The 25,367-nt window shown below is 37.9% G+C and overlaps 1 protein-coding gene across 1 annotated transcript in view; it reads right to left on the minus strand.

Annotated features, from left to right (window-relative positions):
* Positions 1 to 25,367, minus strand: part of LOC124249935 (zinc finger protein 573-like) — a 50,406-nt gene that overhangs the window by 811 nt on the left and 24,228 nt on the right. The window contains 5 exon segments of the mRNA XM_046681525.1: position 1; positions 4 to 972; positions 21,337 to 21,432; positions 22,771 to 22,903; positions 24,167 to 24,255. The exon segment at position 1 is cut by the window's left edge and continues 811 nt beyond it. Of these exon segments, the coding sequence (XP_046537481.1) occupies position 1; positions 4 to 972; positions 21,337 to 21,432; positions 22,771 to 22,903; positions 24,167 to 24,175 (1,208 nt within the window). The 5' untranslated portion in view covers positions 24,176 to 24,255.

The following is a 25,367-nucleotide window of genomic DNA, read 5'->3' on the forward strand; positions in this document are numbered from 1 at the left end:
AGGCCTTCCCACATTCCTTACATTCATAGGGCTTCTCACCAGTGTGAATTTTCTGATGTTGAAAAAGTTTTGAGCCAGTGGTGTAGGCCTTCCCACACTGCCTACATTCAAAAAGTTTCTCACCAGTATGAATATTCTGATGCCGAGTAAGATTTCTATACAAGGTAAAGGTTTTCCTACATTCCTTACATTCATATGGTTTCCCGCCTTTATGAATTCTTTGATGTAGGATAAGGTATGAGGCAGTGGTATAGCCCTTTCCACATTCTTTACATTCATATGGTTTTTTACCGGTATGAACACTCTGATGTACAGTAAGTTGATGACCTCTTCGAAAGGCTTTCCCACATTTCTCACACATGTATGGTTTCTCAACAGTATGAATTTGCCTATGTTCAACAAGGTTTGAGCGCCTGCTAAAGGCCTTCCCACAGTCCTGACATTTATAGGGTTTCTCACCAGTATGAATTCTTTGATGAATTCTAAGGTGTCCGCCTTGACTAAAGGCCTTCCCACATTCCTGACATTCATAAGGCTTCCCCCCAGTGTGAATTCTCTCATGCTGAACAATGTGTGAGGCATAAATAAAGGCCTTCCCACATTCCCGACATTCATAGGTTTTCTCACCCATATGAAATCTCTGATGTACAGTAAGTTGGTAACCACTTTTAAAGTTCTTCCCACATTCTGTACACTCATAGGGTTTCTCACCAGAATGAAATCTTTGATGTAGAGTAAGTTGATAGCCACTACGAAAGTTCTTCCCACATTCTTTGCATTCATAGGGTCTTTCACCAATATGAAACCTGTGATGGAGATTAAGTTGACAGCCACCACTAAATTTCTTCTGATATTTCTTACATTCATTGCGTTTCTCTCTGTTATATATGCTCTGGTGTTGTGTAGAAGATATATCTTTTTCACATGTGGGCATTTCTACATAGCTGATTACCTCACACTGTAAATCCAAATCTGAAACAAAAGAAGAGAACAAAAAATATTTGCATTTTGTATACCAGAGAAGATGAAACTCCTATGAAAGAAGTAAGAACCAACACTCGTAATGAGTGAAGGGCTTATGGAATTCTAAAATATGGTGATGAAATTTTAAAAAGGCCAAGAAGAGTCTAGAGATATGGCATCATGTCAAAACACTACCCCCTTTGCTCTCTATCTCCTTTCACATTCCCCCTTTTCAGCACTTAGGATGTGGTACAACCTTCCTGATCACTTAATGCTTTCCACAGACTCCTTCATTGAACCAGCAGCCTTGGACCTGGGCACGCTGTAGGCTGGGTCCTTCCCATCCTTTAGGTCTCAGGATAAATGTCCTATCCCTTAGAAAGACATACTCTAAGTATGTCCAGGTCTCTTTTTTTATGTTCTAACACCTCATTCCTTCCACACACCTTTGTTTTCAATTACAATATGATTAATTTCCTTACACGATATTCTCTTTATTCACATTTCCCTAAACTTCCCCAAGACCAGGCAGAGTCCTTCATTGTTTCATCACAGAATTATGGTCCTGATATATCATAGGTGCTAAGTAACTTATTGCTCTTACTTATCTTGAGTTGAGTTTTATTATTACTCATCCATTCTAAATATGCTAAATCTGTATTAGTTCATATCCTTTCCCATGTCCTTGCTTCCTTTCCCTTACTGTCAAAGCCAACCATTCTTGTACTTTCAGATAAGTATCTGATACTTTTTCAGACGATTCACAGATAACGTATTTGAATGAAAAAACCTTAAGAAATCCTTTCCATTTGGAGATGCTGGAGAGAATAAGGAAAGTATAATACGGAGGAAAGTTTTGGGGGAACAGAGTGCCTAGGAAATATTAGATATAAGCTGGAAGACAGCAATCCAGGTTTGGGAAAAGACTAAGGAACATCAGTGCAGAATGAGGGGGGCATAAGACGAGGGGAAAAGTATTTTTTTTGTGACTCAATTGTGGGATGTGTAAAACAGGTGAGATGATACAAACATTCTCTGACCTCAAAAAATAACACTCAAATTAACAGCAACATCAATCAATCAATCAATAAAAAGCGCTCTATCTAGAAAAATAAAGGCTCGCTATTAACGAAATTTCAGGGCAATTAACGCAGTGGACAACCAGCAGAGGTAGGATGGATGCTCACACAAAATCTGACATGGACACATCAACAAAGTAGGAAAAAAGTTATCATTCTTACAATGAGGCTTCCTGGAGAGAGGAGGGTGGCTCCCAAGTAGGTCTGAAAATGACGAAAGATGTGGAAAAAAGACTGACTTAGGGTTTTTTTTATGGTGGTTAGGGTGTGGGACAGGGCTGAGGGGACAGGGTTTGCACGGTTTGAACCTCCACTGGCACCAAAGGCTTTTTCTCAGCTTTCCCAAAAGTGGGGCAGAAGGAGAGGTGGGGCTTGAAAGCTGTCAGCAGTCAAAAATCAAAAACAGAGTCTGGGGGCCAGCCCCGTGGCCGAGTAGGTGAGTTCGGTGCTCTGCTTCGGTGGCCCAGGGTTTTGCCGGTTCGGATCCTGGGCGCGGACATGGCACCGCTCATCAAGCCACGCTGAGGCTGCGTCCCACGTACTACAACTAGAAGGACCCACAACTAAGAATACACAACTATGTACCGGGGGACTTTGGGGAGAAAAAGGAAAAATAAAATCTTAAAACACAAAAAAACCCCAAAAAACCCAGAGTCTGAATCTTTATTACACTAAGGAAATAAACATTAAAATGAGAGAAATATAGACATGCAAAAAATGAAAATACTACATTTTAGAAGGTACAACTTCCAGCTATAATGGTCAGGGAAAAGTTGCTACCTCAACACAAATTAAATAAACAATTTACTAAAAAATTTAGAAAAACCATCAAAGTGAGCTAAAGGAAAAAAGACAGAATACGGATAAAAACCAGAATCCAATGGTTTGGGAAAAGAACAGAAACAATATATAAATAAAAAAAAAAAAAAAGGACCTAACAAAAAACCAATGTGCGATGATACACCAGCTAAACTAATCAAGAAAAGGGGAGAACAAACAAAAAATTAATAAATTATAAAAGTGAAAGACAAAATATAGGAAAATAATTGATCAAAACTAACCCTACTAGGGGCTGGCCCCGTGGCCGAGTGGTTAAGTTCGCGCGCTCCGCTGCAGGCGGCCCAGTGTTTCGTTGGTTCAAATCCTGGGTGCGGACATGGCACTGCTCATCAGACCACGTTGAGGCAGCGTCCCACATGCCACAACTAGAAGAACCCACAACGAAGAATACACAACTATGTACCGGGGGGCTTTGGGGAGAAAAAGGAAAAAATAAAATCTTAAAAAAAAAAAAAAAAAAAAAAACTAACCCTACAAAAGACAAAAATCTTAAACAGATCAACTTCCACAGAATAGAAAAAATATCGAAAAGGCTAGTAGCAATAAGCACCCTGATCATTTATACTGTCTCCTCTAAATCTGTGCCACTATGACGGCTCAGAAAATCCTTACAGAAATGTTCAATTCCAAGAATGGGGCAGGGAGGATCCAAGATAGTCCTCACAAATCTTGGGCCAAAAAAGTAGGGAAAATTTAAAAGATTTATGGCTTTGTTAAAAAACATATGTATCTGAGTAATAAGCTATGTATGGCCAATACTGTGAAAAAGAGAGGGAAAAAACTGATTATTTTGGATTAAACATATTAAGTAAATGAAAGACAGATAAAATAATGAGTTTTTAGAGAACAGAAACCATTTTGCGTTTTTTTCGTTAAATAATGCATTGCTAAAAACTTTATCATTATCAGCACAGAGTCAAACACATTTTCCCGCCCATCCCAATCAATTTATATTTCAAAGTAACCAAAGAGCCTGTTGATCATGTCAATAAAAAACTGTAGAAATCATGAGAGAATTTTTTTAAAAAACAACCTTGAAATTCCCAATCTTATTAAGATAAGCATAAACAGTGTCGCTACAACCACAAGCAGAGCAATTGCTACAGCACTGCCTGCCGCCACGATGCCGAAGCAACATCAGAGGGACTTCCATTCCATGTGACAGGAGAAGCAGAACCGAACAGCGGAGGAAGCAGACTGTTACTTTAATTGAACTTAGCGTTCCAAAACTAATGGTGTGATCTAATATATGCTGTATCTTTCATAAAGTACACATGACCGCCTACAGTGTATTTTAGCCACAGGTGTTTAATGTGACTCCCTCAAGACTGAAAATAATTTCCAATTTACAAAAATACAAAGGGAAAAGAATAAGCTAAATTATACCATAAGATGGCAAATTTTGCAACATAAGTGAACTTGTCTCTTCAAAATGTCAGTGTCATAAATAAAGGGACTGTGTTAGTTTAAGGGAGATTTCAGTGGTACAATAACCAGACGGAGTGCATAGTCTTGCACTGGGATACTGAATCGAACAAATCAAATTGGGACAAATGGGGTAATATGCATAGAATTTGGGTTTTGAAGATATAATAAAATCAAAATATAATAGAAATATAAAATAGAAAAATCACTGACAAGGACAGTCATGTTATAAAACAGTAAGAATGTGGTGTCACTTTGGTAAAAAGAAAAACGTGGATGGATGTTTGTGTGTACATCCACTAAGGTGTTTTAAAGTGGCAGGAATATAAGATTTTAATATTTTGAAAAAATTTTTACCTGTCACTATTTTCTAACTTTCTACAATGCACATGGAGGATTTCTTCAAAGGGTTATTAATTCTGTATTTATCTATTAACATGGCATGAAATAAATATACCAAATATAGACAAAATCTCAAGTGTGAGTGGAACATTTAATTAATAAGGATCTAGAACTTCACAGACATAAGCCAAATACTGCAGAATTCCGTTCCTTTTCAGTCACAAATTACTTATAAAAATAGACCATAAACTGAACTATAAAACAAGTCTCAACCTATTTCAAAGGATCAGAATCATGCAGAGTGTGTCTGTCATCTGATCACAAAAAATGTTATGCTAGAAATCAATATTACAAAGACAACCAGACAATCGGCATATATTTGGAAATTAAACAGTGCTTCTAGGTGATCAATATACCAAACAAACTGTGCCCTGTGATATAATAATTACAAACTTTGGAAAATGATGTTTTGACTGAAAATTATAAGGCAAAAGAAAGTGTACATAAACACTACTCGAGTTAGTAAATTTGCTTCTCTTGGGGGTACAAGCCAACAGTTCTGAAACTGTGTTCCCTGTGCCTGGGGCTGAACAAATACATAAACGGACGATGGACAGTGAGAGCTAGTTTCCCCACTGTCAGAGAAAGAAGCTGCAGACGAACCAGACAGGAAGGCTAGCATGCACCCTGCGGTACTGCATGGCGGTTGGAGCATCAGTATGAACTCATGTTTAGGTTGATAGATACAGATGGACAGATAATAAAACAGTTAAAAATATATGTGAGTATACATGGTGAGTATGCATACATTTATTACCTAGAGAGGTCGCTAAGAGGGCACAGAAGCAACGACATGCCCGTAGCCATGAGTATACCCAGCACCCAGACCTTGGTTTCCAAATGCCATTCGCCAATAAAAGGACCCAGGGCTCCTAGCGGAAATGGCTGATTCTGGGACAGGGAAGGGAAAAGTCAGGATGAGTCTGAAAGTAGTACCAGGAAAGAAACCCTCAAAAAACAAAAGGATGGGGATATTAAACGGACACAGGAACCAACCTAAATAGAGCTACCAATGTCCGAAGCAGAACAAATAATGTAACTTTTGATTATAACTCAAAGTGTAAAATAAATATACACGAATCCACACTGAAATAAATAAGTGGGAAAGAGACAATTCTTTCTTATACAAGAATTCCAGATAATATATAGAGATTTTCTATCTTATAAAAGGTAGGACTTAAATCCCAATGCTGCACCCCCGCCCTTAGGGTGAGCTACACTTAGTGAGCTGCTTCTAAAGAATAAAGTCTGGAAAAGGAAAACCAGGACTTTAGCGAGGAGAAATCTGATGTGATTTCAATCCCAATATGATGTGATGAAAAGGACATTTCACCTCATCTTTCTAAAAACCCACATTTCCAATCTAATCATGAGAAAAACAACAGACCCAGATGAGGGGATATCCTACAGGATACTTGGCAGAGTCTCTTGACACAGTTAAAGTCATGAAAGACAAGGAAAGACTGAAAGTCTGCCACAGACCAGAAGAGACTGGGAGACACGACAAATAAATGCAATGTGGCACCCTGGATTGGATGGATCCTGGAACCGAAAAATGCTATTGATGGAAAAACTGGTGAAACGTAAATAGAGTCTAGAGTTTAGTTAATACCGATATCAGTTTCTGAGTTTTGACAAATGTATTTGAATGATGTAAGATGTTCACAATGGTAGAATAGAAGAGGTGTACACAGGAACTCTGCACTATCTAAGTAACTTTCTGTAAAGTAAAATCATTCTGAAATAGCTTGTTAAAAAAAGATAATTACACATCACCTCCATAGTATTACTGGCAAAAATGTTTAACCTTATTCTAATCATACGGGGAAACATCAAACCTAGAAAGCAGACATTCTGCAAGAAAATTGAACTGGACACTTAAAAAAACCAAACTAAAAGGGAAAAAAGTGTTAGGATGACACTAAGACAAAAAGCCTAACACCCAAATGCAATGTATGACTCTAGAATGGACACTGGGAACACATTTCATAAATGGCATTTTTAGAAAAAGTGCAAAAATTTAAATATGGACTCTAAATTAGATGATAAGACGGAATTACTATGATAATAATATTGTGGCTATGTAGGAGAATGTCTTTATTCTCAGGAGATGAACATAGAAGTATTTGAGAGGTGAAATTTAATAGTAATTGCTACTTACCATCAAGTGGGCCAAGAAGAAAGGTGCATATATAGAAAGAAAAAGTAAGGCAAAATGTTAATAACCAAAGTTAAATCTATGTGAAGGGTAATTAACCACATATATATTTTTAATATTCTTGTTTGGCTTGATAATTTTCAAAAATAAGAAGCTGGGAGAAGGAAGGTAAAAGCACACCTTGACCTAAGGCAGTCTTTTCTAAATTTCCATTTGGAAATTATCTTGAATTGAATTATAATATGCTTGCATCCATTTATATTTAATACAGTTAAAGAAGTAGAAAAAAACTTATAGACGTAAATACCTATGAGTATAGAAAGAAACTTAAAAATTAACCATCTAAACATTCATCACAAGAAGCCAGGAAAAGAGCAACAAAATAAACAAAAATCAGAAAGGAAAAAGTCCAACAATTTTACAAAATAAAGTCCACAAATACCACAGAAGATCCACATGCCAAATATTTTATTTTAAACCAATGTTACTAATGTAATTCTCTCAAGATTGATAAAAAAGAGAATCCGACAATATTCAATGCAGGAATGCTAAAAGGGACCTGACTTATAGGCCCTTCACACATCACAAATGCAGTAAAATAACATCATGAAAAAAAACATTATGTAAATAACCTGGATGAAACGCATAAATGTCTAAAAGAATAGCTTCTACAAAATCAACACACAGAAAACTTCAGAACTTCTATAAGCATTACATAATTTGAATAAGTTAAAAAAAAATCTACAAGGGAAACTCAAGGCCCAGATGGTTTTTCTGGCATATTTCTTCAAACATTCCCAGAGCAGGGACGGTATATCTTCCTCAACACATTCATGAAGCTAATAAAACTTTTATATCCAACCTTAGAGGAAAAAAAGGAATATTACAAGCAAATCTCATTCATGAAACCTAAAGAAAATACTAAAAATTCAAATCTAAAAATATTGAAAAGGGATAACATATCAACACACATGACCAAACTGGATTCCAGAATGCAGGGTCAGTCAATAAACAGAATTCAACATATGCAGTAACAGAACAACGGAGAAAAAAAACATACAATTATGTCAGTAAATGGAGAAAGCATGATTCCTGAGAAAAATTTTAGCAATTATGTAGAACAGAATCTTCTCTGTGAGAAAAATATCTACATAAACTTTTAAAAACACACCTTTATTTGTGGAAATATAATTATTCTTAAGAGATGCTTACTGAATGATTAGGGGTTGAGTCATGATGTCCAAGACATACTTTCAAAGAGCTCAGTAGATATGGTACAGAGAGAAATAAAGTGGATACGGCAAAATCTTACCAAATGGTAAAACTAGATACAGGTCATTTTCCCTGCAGTGTTCTTTTGATACTCACTAATTTCATCAATAAACAGCAAGGAGAGCAGCCTTCACTGGGAGAGTGTGCCCTGGGATTTTAAACTTTCGTCTTTTTCTTACAGTTGTCGGGAACTTTTGGTATCTCGCCTTTAAGTTATGCTAAGGATGTGGATTTTGTCTAGATTCACTACTCTGTGATTCCTTTGTTCAACATTCTTTTTGGAGGAAACGTTGGGAGACAAGTAGCAGAAGGCCATGATTGCGTTCAGCTGTAGTGCTAACGCTCTACAAATTGTTCCAGGGCATTGAAAATGAAGGAAAACCTCCCAAATGTTTTATAATTTTTATGAAAAAATACAATATTGACATCTCAACCTGATAAGAGACATTAAAAGAAATTATGGACCAAAAACCTTATGAATATCAATGGAGAATATGTAAAAGATTAGCAAAGAAGAAATCAAGCAAATAGGAGCTGAGGGATGCTTCCATAACATAACACACACACATACACACACACACACACACACACACACTCCTTAGGTCTAAAGCTAGCATCTTATTACGTGGGGAGGCACTACAGGCATTTCTGCCAAGATCAAAAACAAATCAAGGTTGCCCACTATCTCTGCAACTATTCGAGACTGTACTAAAGATATCAGCCAATTCAATTAGACATGATAAATCAAATACAGGTAGAAAAAGAGGTAAAAAAGAAATAAAACTATGGCTATCTGCAGGTGATATGATAGTACACCAGGATGTAAAATCAACTTACTAAAATCAAGAGTTATCAATCCAAAAGCAAAATTAAGAAATAAATTCCATTTGCAGTAGTATCAAAAAGAATAAAATATGTAGGAATAAATTTAACAAAAGAAGCATGAAATCTACCCACTGACAATTTGAAAGACATTGTTGAAAGAAATTAAATACCTAAATAATATTAAGATGACAGTGCTCCACAAAATGATCTAAAGATGCAACACAATCAAAATCAAAATGTCAACTGCCTTTTTTGCATAAAATGACAAGGTGATCATATGGAAATGCAGGAGACTCCAAACAGCCAAAATAATCTTGAAAAAAGGACAAAGTAACAGTACTTGTACTTCCTGATTTCAAAACTTACTTCAAGGCTTACTACAGTACAGTAAATCAAGACAGTAGGGTACTAGCATAAAGACAGATATATGGATCCAAAGGATAGAACTCAAAGTCCAGAAATAAAACCTCAAATTTATGGTCAATTCGTTATCAAAAAGGGTACCAACAAAATTCAGTGGAGTCTTTTTAGCAATAGTGCTGGGATAAGTGGATATTCATTTGCAAAAGAATCTACACCTTACATCACGTATGAAAATTAACTCAAAATGGATCAAAGACCTAAATTTAAGAGCTAAATCTAGCAACGTTGGAGAAGAAAACATAGTAGTAAATTTTTGTGACCTTGGATTACACAGTGGTTTCCCAAATGGATTAGGGAGTTAAATGTAAAAAACGAAACCATACAAGTAATAGAAGAAAATAAATATATTTATCTTTAACCTTGAGATAATTTCTAACCATGATACAAAATTCAGAGATAAGATTGACGAATTTGACTACCCTAAAAAAAAGAATAAACTGCCGTAACCAAAGTCAAAAAACAACTGAGAAACTAGGAAAAAATATATGCAACATATATTTCAGACAAAGGGCTAATACATAAAAACACTGGGGTCTGGCCGGTGGCACAGCAGTTAAGTTTGCATGTTCTGCTTCTCAGCGGCCCAGGGTTCGTTGGTTTGGATCCCGGGTGCGGACATGGCACCGCTTGGCAAAAGCCATGCTCTTGTAGGCGTCCCACATATAAAATAGAGGAAGATGGGCATGGATGTTAGCTCAGGGCCAGTCTTCCTCAGCAAAAAATGGAAGATTGGCAGTAGTTAGCTCAGGGCTAATCTTCCTCAAAAAAAACAAAAACAAAAATAAAAACAAACCACTGTTAAAAATTGAGGGACAAGGGATAAAAAACCAGATAGAAAAATAGGAGAAAGAAACAAACCCAGCAATTCACACAATATAGAGAAATGGCTCTTAAACATATGAAAAAATATTCACTCTCATTCAGAAAAAATGCAAATTAAAACAGTGAGATACCATTTCTCACCTATCAGATTGGTGAAAATTAAAAGATATGACAACATATTCTGTTGAGCTTTTTATTGGAGAAGGGGAATTCTCCAAGATTCGAGCAATATGTATATTCACAGCTACCGGGACACACTCATACACGGCTAGCAGAAATGCAAACTGGCGCAACCCTGCTGGAGGGGGCCTTTGACAGTATCATCCAGAAATCACATGCAATTACCTTTTGAACCAGCAAGCACACTTCTAGGAATCAACCGTGAAGCTATACTTCCAACAACAGAAAAATACCTATGGACAAGGCTATTCATTGTTACATTATTTATAAGTACAAAACACTGAAAACAACCTAAAAGCCCATACATAGGAGAGTCACTGAATAAACTATGGTCCAGGCACACACAGGAGTACTAAGCAGTCATAAAAACAATGAGGAAGATCTCTGAACTGTCTGAATTAATTTCCAGGATAAACTATTCAGTGAAAACACCCAAGTGCAACTCAGGATCTAAGACACGCTGAAGTACATGTAAGAATGGGGTATATAAGTATCTGTTTGTGTAAACTAAATCAGGAGGAATAAACCAGAAACGGATGAGACCACTTACCTAGAAGGACTGAGCGGGAATGGGGTGGAAGGAATGGGAATAAGGTATTAAAAATGAGAAAGGGAGCAACACTTCACTGAGAATTCTTTTCTGTATGGATCTCACTCCTAGAACCAGGATAATATGTCACATATTCCAGAAATAAATAATTAAATGTCAAACAGGATGTAGGGGAGAGGGAGTTCCTAAAAGAATCAATGAAGCTAATTCTACCAAAAATGAAGACTGTAATCAAACTGAAGGGGGGAAAAGAACTAAACAATTTTAGAACACACTATTTTGACTGGACACTAATGCTAAAGGCAAAGAGAACTGTAGAAATATTATACTCTGGATAATAAATTTGCTTCTCACAGAAAAAGTGGGTGGAAATTATGAAACAATTTCATGCATTTCATAGGATTGACCAAATAAGTAAGTAAGTAACAAGAGGTGTGAGAAAGGTAGGGAGGTCTTTCACTGTCAGAGAAAGCACAAATTAGGAGAGGAAAGGCTAAATTGAACCCTGTAGAGTTAGGTTAGAATCAGAAGTAACAGTATGACTTCATGGTTTGTTTGTTTTCTTTTTTTTTGAGGAAGATTAGCCCTGAGCTAACATCTGCTGCCAACCCTCCTCTTTTTGCTGAGGAAGACTGGCCCTGAGCTAACATCCAGGCCCATCTTCCTCTGCTTTATATGTGGGATGCCTACCACAGCATGGCTTGACAAGCAGTGCCACATCCACACCCGGGATCCGAACCTGCAAACCCTGGGCCACCAAAGCGGAACATGTGAACTCAACTGCTGGGCCACTGGGCCGGCCCCTGACTTCATGGTTTTTAACATGTATAAAATACCTGCACACACATGTACATCAATGCAGCTGTATGATACCCCAGGAGCACTGAGCTCACCTATACCCAGATCTTGGTTTCTACAATCATCCTCCAATCAAAGGAACCATAGCTCCTTGGAAAGCTGGTTGATTCCAGGGCTAGAAGCAGGGAAAATAAAAGATGAACCTGGAGCCTGAAAGGAAGGAAATCCTCAAAGAATGATGGGTACATGTCAAAAGGACATAAAAGGCAACCCTGTTGAATACCCACAGCTGAGACAATTTGAGCAACAAAGTAAATGATACACTGGATGATAACCCACAGGATAAAATAAATATCCATGAGTCCATATTAATATAAGTAAATAATTGAGTAAGTAAACAAACAGAGAAGATAACACCTCTAGCTTATGGTAGAATTCTAATTAATAACTGATTGTAAAAGGAAGGATGGAAATAGAAAAAATCACCATTACCAAACACCACAATAATAAGTGTGACAGATAAGAACCAATATTAGATGCTAAGAGTAGCCGAAAGCATGATGCCAAACAGGAGATATGCAGTCTCAAAGTCACAAGATACTTATCAATTACAAAGGTAAAAATAGTAACTTTAAAGATATCACTTTACACCTGTTAGAATGGTAAAAATATCCAAAACAAAAAGTGACAAATGTTGGAGAGGTTGTGGAGAAAAAGGAACCCTCATATACTGTTGGTGGGAATGCAAACTGGTGCAGCCACTATGGAAAACAGTATGGAGATTTCTCAAAAAGTTAAAAATAGAAATACCTTATGACCCAGCCATCCCACTACTGGGTATCTATCCTAAGAACCTGATATCAGATATCTCAAGAGTCCGTTGCACCCCTATGTTCATCGCAGCATTATTCACAATAGCCAAGACGTGGAAGCAACCTAAGTGCCCAGCAACGGATGATTGGATAAAGAAGATATGGTATCTATATACAATGGAATACTACTCAGCCATAAAAAGGATAAAATCATCCAGGGTATTATGTTAAGTGAAATAAGCCAGACAGAGAAAGACGACCTCGGTATGACTCCACTCATAGGTAGAAGTTAACATATGGACAAAGAGAACTGATTGGTGGTTACCAGGGGAAAGGGAGGGTGGGGGGGAGGGCACAAAGGGTGAAGTGGTGTACCTACAACATGACTACCAATAATGTACAACTGAAATTTCACAAGGTTGTAAACTATCATAATCTTAATAAAAAGAAAAAAAATAGTAACTTTACAGTGGAGAAACTTAAGAAACCCCACCTCAACCAAGTGATCGGAGTTAGCGTCACCAGTACCGACAGCATAGAACCTGACACGATGCACTCAGAGGGCCCCCTCCATCTACAATAATCTTTCCCAAAATGCAGAACTCCAGTCTCATTATGTGCAAAAATCAGACAAAGTCCAATTTTGGGACACTTTACAAAATAATTGACCAGTCCTCTTCAAAGGTGGTGAGGTCATTAAAAATTAAAAGAAACAAAAAAGACTGAGGAACTGCCACATATTGGAAAGACAAATATGCAAGGTGAGATCCCAGACTGGATCTTTGACCAGGAAAAGGGCATTAGTGAGGAAAACAGTGAAATTTCAATAAAGCCTGTAGATTAATGAACAGTACTGTTTCAATGTTAATAACTGATACTGAGATGCTAACATTAAAGAAAGCTAGATGTAGGGCATAGAGGAATTTTCTGTACAATCTTTGCAACTTTTCCATAAGTCTAAAATTATTTCATTTTTTTAAGTGAATTTCAAATGGAAAGAAGAGCTAAAGGAAAAAACCACTAATGCACCATGTGCCTGCCTATAAGATTAGCAAATCAGAAAGTCTGGCAAGTTGACACAGATGTGGAGTTATGAAAACTCTCACACAGTGCTTTTGGGAGTGCAAATTGTTACAATTTCTCTGGAAAACAATTCAAAACCATCTATAGGAGTTGATGTAATCAGTAATTTCACCAGAGAAGAGAAAAACAGATATTTGCAACAGAATTTATTTACAAGAATGTTAATAATAGCATCGTTCATAATAACCAAAACTGCAATGAATGCACATGTCGATAAATAATAGTAGAAAGTATACTGTTGCATAGTCATAAAAAAGTAATACTAAACATCAATGTCAAAAAAATGAATCATCTAGAACTATATACAAAAACATAGATGAATCTTTTTTTTTCTGGTGAAGAAAATTGTTGCTGAGCTAACATCTGTGCCAACCTTCCTCTATTTTGTATGTGGGATGCTGCGACAGCATAGCTTGATGAGCAGCGTGCAGGTCCCTGCCTGGGATCTGAACCTGTGAACCCTGGGCTGCCAAAGTGGAACGCATGAATTTAACCTCTATGCCACTGTGCCAGCCCCAACACAGGTGAATCTTAAAGCACAATGTTTAGGGAAAGAAGAAAGCATTATAGATAATGTAGAGAATGAGTCCAATAACAAACTTCCTAAATTAAAAACACCATGTAGTTTGAGACACATATGTAAATGCTAAAAACTATAAAGAAATGAAATGATTATCAAAAATATCAGAATATGGTAACCTTTCAGTAAAGAGACAGTTTGTGATCAGCAATGTACATATAAATCCTAGAGCAATGGCAGTATTCAATTTCTTGACCTGGGTGATACTTGCCTACTGGTGTACATTTGTACATGCGAAACTATTTGTTATATCTCACAGTAAATATTGAAAAAGAAAAAACAGCAGCTATGGAAGATATGCAAAAGAAATAAAGTATATGTAAAATTATGGTATCCAAAGTCAAAAGAAAAATAACTGGAGAGAATTAACATTTTAAGACATCACTCAAGAAAAACTTCCTGAGATTATCAACAGGTGAATCACATACCGAAAGGCCACAACGTGTCCCAAGGAAAACTAACTCAGAATGGTCAATTCAGAAACACATGCTATTAGAGTTATTATAACCCCAAAAAACCCCCAAAAAAACACAAACTTTTGGTTGCCAGGCAAAACGATCAAGTCATTTCAAAGGGAGGGAATATATAGTGGGCATTAGATGTACACTTAGTGCTGTTTAAACTCAGAAAATAATGCAGCACTAGGTATGAAGTTCTCAAGAAAAGTAAGATGAATTAAGAATTTTATATCCAGCCAAACTATCACTCGAGTACAAAAGCAAACAATTTGAACATACAAGAACTCTCCCTGTGTATTTACATGAGCACATCATGACAGCCCATTAAGTCAAAGTATCTCCCTCAAGATATACATCAATTATAAAGGGAAAAATACTCACTTTAAGTGCAGAAACCTGGCAGACAGTACGTTAACCAAATGGTCAAGGTTAACAGCGCCAGCAATAACACGCGTCTATGTCACGGACCCTCCGATATACAGCACTGAGAAGGGCATACCATCCCTTCTGTGGGACTGTTACCAAAATAAACAATCTCAGTTTACCTTTGAGGAAGCATCAGTCCAACCCAAACTAAGGAATAATCTACATAATAACTGTACTCTTAAAAAGTATCAAGGAGATGAAAGATGAGAAAGTCCATGAAACTGCCATAGATTAGAAAAGATGGGAGAAACATAATGACTAATACAAAATGGCCTTCTGGCTTTGGTCTGAGAACAGAAAAAAGGCATTTGTGGGAAATTGGTAAAATCTGAATAAAGTCTATCATTAAATAATATCAACAGATTGTACAAATGTTCATTTCTTAGTTGTGATATGTGCTACAGTTACAGAAGATATTAATAATTGGGGAAGCTGGATGAAGGGTATTCCCTCACTCTCTGTACTATCCTTGTAACTCTTCTGGAAATCTAAAATTATTTTGAAATTAAAAATATTAAAAAACACATTGAATAAACTTGAGAGTCCATCATAATTTAAAAAGACAAGGGGGGTTCTTCATTAGAGAAGAATGTTAGTAAATGAATGTAGAAGGAATGACACAATCAGAAAAATCACCATCATTTTAACTGATTCAGCCACCACTAGGTGAAGGTTTGTTAGGGAACACAACGTTCACAGTCTCACACCACAGACGGCTTGTTAATAAAAGAGAAAGTGATCTATTCATGGAAAGCACCTAAAACAAGTTATATCATATTAGCATTACCCAGGGCACAAACTCCCATTCAACCAAGTTACTGTATGAGCACTGCCAGTGAAACTGCTACTATTTGTCTCCTAATGAGATACAATAGGAAGAATATAACATCTGCTAGTAGTAATTTTTCCATGTATATTTAGTTTGATTCTATTGATAAGGAAGACATATATTGCAAACTATAATATATTCTGAAAAAATGGAGAGGTCTGGACTCTAAAAATGTCAATTTCATGAAAAACAAGGTGGGAGAAATATTTTGAATTAAAGGATGCTAAAGAGACATGACAATTAAATATGATAGATGTCCCTTGATTTTATCTGAGATTTAAAAGTATCTAAAAAGACATTTTTAGGATAATTGGGATAAATTTGAAGGTGGACTATATATTGGATAATATATATTTTTTGGTGAGGAAGAGTGGCCCTGAGTCAACATCTGTTGCCAATCTTCTTCTTTTTGCTTGAGGAAGACTGTCCCTGAGCTAACATCTGTGCCAATGTTTCTTTATTTTTTTTGTATGTGGGATGCCACCACAGCATGGCTTGGTGAGTGGTGCATAGGTCCACACCCGGGATCCAAACCCACAAACCCCAGGCTGCTAAAGTGGAGTGTGCGGACTTAACCAGCACACCACCAGGCCAGCCCCAGGAAAATATTCTTATAGCATTGCGAAATCTCTTGGGTGATTTGGGCAAAAGGTTAACAAAACACTTGTCCATTCTGCATGAGGATCTGGTCTTGGGTTAACTGTCTAATTCTGCTTCCCTAAAAACAGAGAAACCAGAATGTGTCAACTATGCTAGTAAGTCTCATTATCGATGGCAAAATGGACCCAATTGCTGAATTGCTCCTGGCCAGACTGAGAGAACACCATATTTTGAGTTTCTCTGGAGACAGCATTTCTTTAAGGGGCATGTCCTTTGGAAGACTGTGGAGGCTCTGCCTGGAGAATCCTTACATCAGACATCGTAGCCATGTGTGGAGCAGCTAACTTCTTAAGACGTGAGAGCTCCCACACTTGCCTGATGTGGGTCTCATCTAGCACTGAAGCTCTGGACCTGTGGAAAAGAGAGCTCCTGGAAGACCGTGTGAACTCTCATGGGCAGGAATCAGTGCAGCGAGGCCACGGGTGCTTGAGCATTAAATATAGTAACAATTATGGACTTAAAAATATACACAGTCCTGTGCCACTCAGCAACGGGAACACGTTCTGAGAAATGCATCGTTAGGTGATTCTGTCGATGTGCAAACATCATAGGGTGCACTCACACAAACCTAGGGGGTACAGCCTACCACTCAGATGGGCTCTACGGTGCTATATACATGGTACCGTCGTATATGTGGACAGTTGTTGAACGAAACGCCATTACGCGGCGCATGACTGCATTAGATTAAGAATAAATAAGGGTTGTAAGGGAGAGAGCATACTATGCGTGGCTTTATATTTTAAAATATAATTACAGTAAAACTGTAAATTAGAGGAGTTTGGGCATATTCAAAAACATAACTGTTTTCAGTAATCGTGTTGGTAGTAACGTAAGTAAAGTTATTAACATTCTGAGAATGTTTTGTGTGTCATAAAGGATAAAGGAAATTAAGGAGTGTGTGATATTTTAATTTTTATCACCAGCAGAGTCTTGGAGAATTGATGCTAAACAAAAGAGATACAGATCAAAGATAGAAAAGTTCAATTAAACACCATTTAGTCCTAAATTTGGCCAAGAAAAGTTCAATTAAACACTGTTTAGTTCTAAAACCAGCTAGGAAGTTGACAGGTGAACTCATCAGGTATTTTATTTTTATTTAAATATGAAAACACACACATATGTATCTGTTTTAAATCTATCTATCTATCTTTCCTATCTTTATCCAGTAAAAAGCCTAGAAATAATCTCCAAACCAGAAAACATAGGCACCTCTAATGTGCAGTTTATGGTCACAGAACACCATTTCCCGCTAAATGAAATCAAAAGTTCTCAGACATGGCTGATTAAAAGCTTGGGACAGGAAATGTACAAGACAAGCCCAGAACATCTTGTCATAACAGACATAAACAAGTTATTCAAGACTAAGAGGGATCTGAAGGACTCGAGAGGCAACATTATGAGGCCCAGTGACCTGGGATGCAAAAATTTGAGGAATAAAAAGGCTAATAAGTGCAATGGGCTAAAATACAAATTAACATGCATAAACTCATAAATTTATAATGACAATAAAATAACTCTCTGGTCACCTGGGAAGGAATGCTAAGGTAACAACTGTTTAACTGTGGAAAAGACAAATAAAGGGAAAGAATCAAGCATTTATTTAACCTTTATTATACAAACTATATCAGTAGGTTACCAAGCAGTAGATGATGTAAAAGTTGTTTATAGAAAATTTCTAACTAATAAGTGAAAATGAATGTTAGAATTAAAATATGATTATTTTGGAATGTCTTAACAAATTAACACATCTAGGCACTGAACATCAATGCTTGCTAAAATTACAAAAAGGGAGACAAGTAGACAGTATATGCTAAGAACCTAAACCATCGTCTTCCCCACTCAGCCCGGTCACAGAGAACCGGAACTACCAGTCCCCACATGGACCTTCCTGTCTCTACTGTCATGTAACTATCCACTGTCTTCATTACAGCAAGTTCCTGTAGGATCCAGCTCTTCGATAGAAAACATCAACAGTTTGTGCTCTAGGATTCTTTGAATCCCAAGCCTCAGGATTCTCATCTAGTGATTTCCACTAATTTTCCACTGTTCTATCTTGATCTTCACCCAACCCTAATCAAGTCTCCACACTGAACGACTGGCCTTAAACTGAACTTGCAGCTGTCAATAGGATGCAGCCTTGCCTCTCCCGCTCTGAGACACTACCAAAGTGCTTCAGAGGCGGTGTCCTCCTTTAACGTAGCAAGCAATGAGCTCAGTTCTCTGATATGTGGGGAGCCCGCATTTGATAACACCAACATATTATGGACACAACACCGCCCGGGAAGCAGTATTGCCAAAAAATAAAAATCCATCTAAATCAATTAAGCTTCTTGATCCCATTAGTTATTTAGAGGATACTGTAGGGGAGCAGAATGTGCCTCCTCAAGATGTGTCTCTGGCATGAGGATTCTTTTGGGCTGGTTACTTTTAAGAAACTGCAGACAGGGGAGAAGCTCTGAAAACCAAGTAGAAATTACCCTTTGTAAGAGACATTTACATTTCTAAGAGAAATCTCCACCTGTAAAGTTGTCTCCCTCTCTGTATCAGGAAGAAAGGGGGATGACCTTATCACTACAAACTCATCAATGTGGCAGGCAAGGACTTAAATCTGCATAATCACTTTACTCTTGTTCACTGTGCTTTTTCTGGTAATCTCCTATAACTGACTCCCCCACCCCCAACATCCTCCTTTGTCTTTAGCTGAAGATGGTATTTAGGGTGGCAACCTCAAGTTACTCAGCTTTCCTGGGTTTCTCCCATGTATACATGTTATAAAGCTTTATCTGATTTTCTCCTGTTATTCCGTCTCATGTCAATTTAATTCATAGACCAGCCAGAAGGACCTAGAGGGTAGAGGAATTGTCTTCCTCTCTTATAACACAGAGAGGTCACAGAACAAGTTTAAGTAAATCCCAGGATGGCATCAGCAAAATACACAACAGAAGATATTTTCTTCAGCAAGTACACGGTTAGGAACAAAAAAAAAGGAGATGAAGGAAAACTTAGAGATTAAAGAAGACTTAAAAGAATATAAAGAAATTGGAGGGAGGAAGAAAAGGAAGGAACTTATTCCCATTAAAATCAGAACAGTGAGGGGCTGGCCCCGTGGCCGAGTGGTTAAGTTCGTGCGCTCTGCTGCAGGTGGCCCAGTGTTTCGTTGGTTCAAATCCTGGGCGCGGACATGGCACTGCTCATCAAACCACGCTGAGGCAGCGTCCCACATGCCACAACTAGAAGGACCCACAACGAAGAATATACAACTATGTACCAGGGGGCTTTGGGGAGAAAAAGGAAAAAAAAAATCTAAAAAAAAAAATCAGAACAGTGAGGGGCCAGCCCAGTGGCGCAGTGGTTAAGTGCACATGTTCTGCTTCAGTGGCCTGGCATTCACCAGTTTGGATCCTGGGTGCAGACCTGGCACTGCTTGGCAAGCCATGCTGTGGTAGGCATCCCACATATAAAGTGGGGGAAGATGGGCACGGATGTTAGCTCAGGGCCAGTCTTCCTCAGCAAAAAAAAAGGGGAGGACTGGCAGCAGATGTTAGCTCAAGGCTTATCTTCAGCTCAGGGCTAATCTTCCTCAAAAAAAAAAAAAACGAGAACAGTGGTTAGACTTGGCAGGAGGGGGAAGATTGTGACTGAGTGGAGATATATGGAGGACTTCAGGGTTGACTAGAAAAGCTTGTCTCCTCATTTGGAAAGATTGGCTGAAAGGCATACAAGAATCTTTTGTATTATTATTACAACCTTTCTGTGACTCTGAAGATATTTCTAAAAAAAGTTTTATCTCCTGACCTGGGTGTAGTAACATGGGTGTTTTCTCTATATAACTCATTAAGCTCAGACATTTGTTTGTTGTTCTCTGTGTTTTTTTAGTATTTTAAAAAATGGTTTAAAAGTTAAAAATTAAAAAAACAGTTTACATAATTGATTCTAATATTTACTATCCCTAACAATTCAAATCCAACAAAACCTCGTATGATCTGACTCCTCCTCACAGTGTGACCTCACTTCTTGATACACTGTCCTGAGGACCTCTAGTCGGGTCTACAAAGATGCTCCTCAAACTCACAAAGCTCTCTCCAGCCCCCTCCCTCCAGTCTCCCCTCCCTTTCCCGCTTCACCCCCACCATCTAGAGCCTTCCAAGCTGTTCATTCCTCTTGGGATATTATTCCCAGACAGATGGCCTGGGCCCTTATATCATGTCTCTTCTCAAATATTACCACCTTAGAAAAGTCATCCCCAACCACCTTATCTAAAATGGCCCAATCTCTGCTTACTTTCCAGTACAGCTCATTCCACTGCATAATGTTATTTATCCATGTTTATCTGTTTATTGTTATATCTCCTCACTCTAGTACAATGTAAATTCCACGACAGCAGGAACCTTGTACGTCTTGTTCAACGTCATTGCATAATGTCTCTGTGTGTGTACGCAAAAGAGGAGCTGGACAGCAGTTGAGTCCAAAATATAGGTAAAATACTGCACCAATGAAAAATGAGATTCCTCATCAATGAAAACGGGTTTGAAATATAACAGAAATAAGGTGCCTGGTAAATGGAGTAAAGTTGAAGTTTCCTTTCCAGCTCATGTTGAGATTTTTATTTCCTCCCCAGGTCACAAGGTCATGTGCCACAAGTCTTGGTGCCTTGGGGGAGGGCTTTACAAACAACACAGGAATGTAGCTCCTTACCACACAGGCTGCTACCCACCCCCAAGGCTCCCCTCCGCCTTCCTGGCCGTCCTCACCTGTGTGCTGTCTTCGTGTTTCTTCCCTCAAAATCATCCAGGGCTCTTTTCCTTGCTCCAATAAGTCAACCACATCTGGCTTCAAAATGGAATGTCCTGCTTACAAGAAAAAAATGTCACATGGTATAGAAATAAAAACAAAACTCACAAAAGCTTTAGCTTTGGTTAAATTTATAACAAAATAGGGGCTGGCCCCGTGGCCGAGTGGTTAAGTTTGCGCGCTCCGCTGCAGGTGGCCCAGCGTTTCGTTGGTTCGAATCCTGGGCGCGGACATGGCACTGCTCATCAAACCACGCTGAGGCAGCGTCCCACATGCCACAACTAGAAGGACCCACAACGGAGAATATACAACTATGTACCAGGGGGCTTTGGGGAGAAAAAGGAAAAAAATAAAATCTTTAAAAAAAAAAAAATTTGTAACAAAATAAAGGTTAAGTGTTACTGAAAAAGACTTCAAATAGAAGAATGAGATGACTTAAGAAACCAGGCAGGTATGGTGAAACTTTATTTTAATTTAAACTTATACAGCTCTGCCTCTTAAGAGAATGTGATAGAAAAGGGAAACAACGTTTGAGAGCACTCTCTGGAGCCAGAGGGCCTGGGCACAAATTTTTCTAATACCTACCAACCTTGTGACTTTGAACAAGTCATTTCAAGTCACTGTTCCACAATGTTGACAAGTAAAATGGGTATGATAATCCTATTAGCATATGGCTGTTTGATGATTAAATGTATGCATGTATATGTGTGTGTGTGTGTGTATTCCCCTCCCCACAGGGAAGAGTGTCTCGAACACAGTACCAATTACAATGATTTTATTTCCCTAAGAGGAAAACAAGAAGTATCCCGATTCATTTACAAAATATTCATTCAATTATAAATGCAATGTTCATGAATTATAACTTTCAACCATAAATCATATAAAATTGGTTGCAGGAAATGAAGTGTGGGTTCTTCAGTTTTAAATGAATACTGTTCATCCAGTCCACCGCTATATAAATCATAGAGAGAGGCTCTTCTGAGAGTCAGATGCTATCAGACTCTACATCTAGTTGTTGTCCCTGCAGGTGGATCAGAGGATGGCACAGCACATCTACAGCAATTTCCAGCATGAACACAATGGGAAACCAGGCTTCTTAGACAACAGCTGTACACTGAATAAATATAAAGAATTTTTGTCCAGCCCCTTGGCCATTAAGGAAAGGAGGCAATTATAAGAAGGGCCAGAGGTAAATTTGCATGTCACTAAAAGACAGAGAAAAGGATGATGGTTAGTGGCAGAGTCATTGCCAAACTAACAGACCTCAAACCTTCCTCTGGGAACAAGAAAAAGAAATTCAACTTCCATCTTGAAAGACAGCTTTGAAATTCACTGTGTTGCAAGTTAACATAGCACAGAGCGCATTCTAAATGTCTTGTGACAAACAAACTTACCCAGTGAGACCAAGTTCCTATAGTTCTCCAGCATGACATCCCTGTACAAGTCCCTCTGAACAGGGTCCAGGTATTCCCACTCCTGCCGAGAGAGGTCTATGGCCACATCCCTGAAGGTCACTAATTCCTGAAACTGCAAACCCACGTGGTATGAAATTTAACAAACGTTTTCAAGGTGGAAAGACAGGAGGTTACAGGAGTGCATTAGAGAAGGGAGTGATACAGTATAAGAGAGCTAGAAAATTAAAGCAGAGTGTCTCCATATTCCTGAAGAATCCTCTTGCTACAGACAAGTCTTTGTGTAGGTTGCAGGCTACCGTAATCACTCAGAACTGCTTGGGAATGGATAAAATTAAAGTTTCCCTACTCAGTAAAGTAAAGATGCAATCACATAGTCAGCTAGTTGCATGATGCATAAATTCTCAATAAATGCAAGACTCTCAATTATTTTCCCTTTAAAGTAAAAAAAAAGATGGGATTTCCCTCCCAAATGGTATATAAAAATTTCTGTATTAAAAAAAGCTTATGAAAAAAATTTTGTATTTCCACAAGCCTCCAGTTCATCTTTGTCAGAGCCATCATAAGCATTCTTTGACTGACAAATTTTGGCTGTGTAACAATCCACTTTGTTATGGATATCTCAGACTTAATCCATCCTTGACATTTAGATACTTGGTTGGATGAAATTTCAAAGGTCTTCATCAGTTCTAGAAATCAACACATATACTCCTTAGGATAATGTTCTCATTCATTGCCATCTTCCATCACTCACTCAACGTTTTTCTTGTTCCTAGGTGTGTACTGATGTAGGATGAGCCAAAATCAAATAGATACCCAAAATCAACAGATCACATTCAACCACAAAATATATTTGTCTCTCAATAATTCCTTGGTAACAGGCATGACATAAATGTTTCCAATCATTCTAAAATTCTCAAAGAACATGAGATTTCATCACATACTAAGATTGAGACCAACTGATAGCAATTTCCATCTTATCTGCCTAACAACTGAGGTCTGTGGAGAATTTCAAAGTCTACTTATGGTAATTAAATGGGACCAACATCTCTAATTCATCAAACCAGAGAACCTGTAAAGGAAACTCAAATATTTTCCTCGTGGGACTTCACTCCTTTACTGCTCCATCACAGCCTTTGATTGCAGAATAAGCACGAAAGTGGATTGAGTAAATTAGATGATAAACGCAAACACCGGATAGCAAACACTCATAAGAAGGAAACTGAGCTATCTGCTATCACTTCTTCTGATTTTAGGACAAACTGGGGAGCAGATAATTGAATGAGGCCCTCTTAAGTAGGATTTTTAGGTTAATTAATGAAAAATCCACATAACCCAAAATCGTAATATTGCAAGGAGACAGGAATAAGCAACTTACACAGGTCATGGTTTTAGAAACGTAAGACCTGATCAGTCCTCTTCAGTGTTCCCCCATCGAAAAAAATTCAAACTCCAGAGAAGCCAGAGCTGAAAGAAAAAAGGTTTTAGTGCTCTCGACATGACTTAATTTAATAAAATCTTTTCGTTCCTCCATTTTGTCTTCCAAAATTAGTCTCCTACAACGGAACACACAATTTCGCGAAAAACAGAAGATGGATATAAGCTCGCCCCCGAGTCCCAGGACACCTGGCTTCACAAAAGTAGTTGTAAAATGTGTCACTTCTGCATCGAAGCCAGATCCAAAGAGAGGAGTCAATTTCCCAGACGAGCTCCCATGCTGGGGAGGCTCATCCAGACCCGAGGTCGGGCTGCTCAGTCCTGCCAGGAACAGATCCACCTGCCTTCACTCCCACCGGCCAAGGCTGAAAGAGGCCTCATCATCCAAACTAGAGGCTCTTTCACAGCCTCAGGGTCAGCTAAGTTGGTCAATATACGGGAAAGGAACACGACAGGGAAGGAATTCATTACGCCTGGTTCTGTGTTTTGAGTCTAGCCAAGCTGACAAGTTAAATGCCAAATACACACGCGACGGAACACGGAGCAGCCATTACATGCTAAGTGGGAAAACTTTTAAGGACGTGGAAAATATTCCAGACACACTGTCAATTGAAAAATAAAATTTTAAAAATAGGATGTACAATATGATTATCATTAAAAAAGAGATAGTTAGACTTAGGACAGGGCATAGGACATCAACAGATTGAAAAATCTAGTAATTTATTCATGTGGTTTTTATACAATCCTATATTACCATGACTTTTCTTCTGGTTGTGATTTTGATATTTTTGGTCTTAAATATACTTCATAATTATTTTAACATTGGCCATATGTTAACTGAAAAATATACATGCGTACACACACACACAAATGTATGTGTTAGACGAAGCTATTCTCCAAAAAGCAGAGATTTCATTTAATTTTAAAACACTCTTCTCGGGAGAAAGCTCAGAATACTGTAAAGTCTTCTTGAAGGTTTATCTTGCCACAACATATTCCAGACAGATGCCAAACTAACTTATCCTATTAGTCTCATTTTACATCTAACATCATTTGAAGAAAAAAATTAGAAATGAAAAGTTTACAGAATAAAATCCACTTAGCTCCAGAGATCCCATGGGCTCAGTAAAACTTGTTCATAC

The sequence above is a fragment of the Equus quagga genome, chromosome 13, assembly GCF_021613505.1.
Source record: "Equus quagga isolate Etosha38 chromosome 13, UCLA_HA_Equagga_1.0, whole genome shotgun sequence".
Lineage (NCBI taxonomy): Eukaryota > Metazoa > Chordata > Mammalia > Perissodactyla > Equidae > Equus > Equus quagga.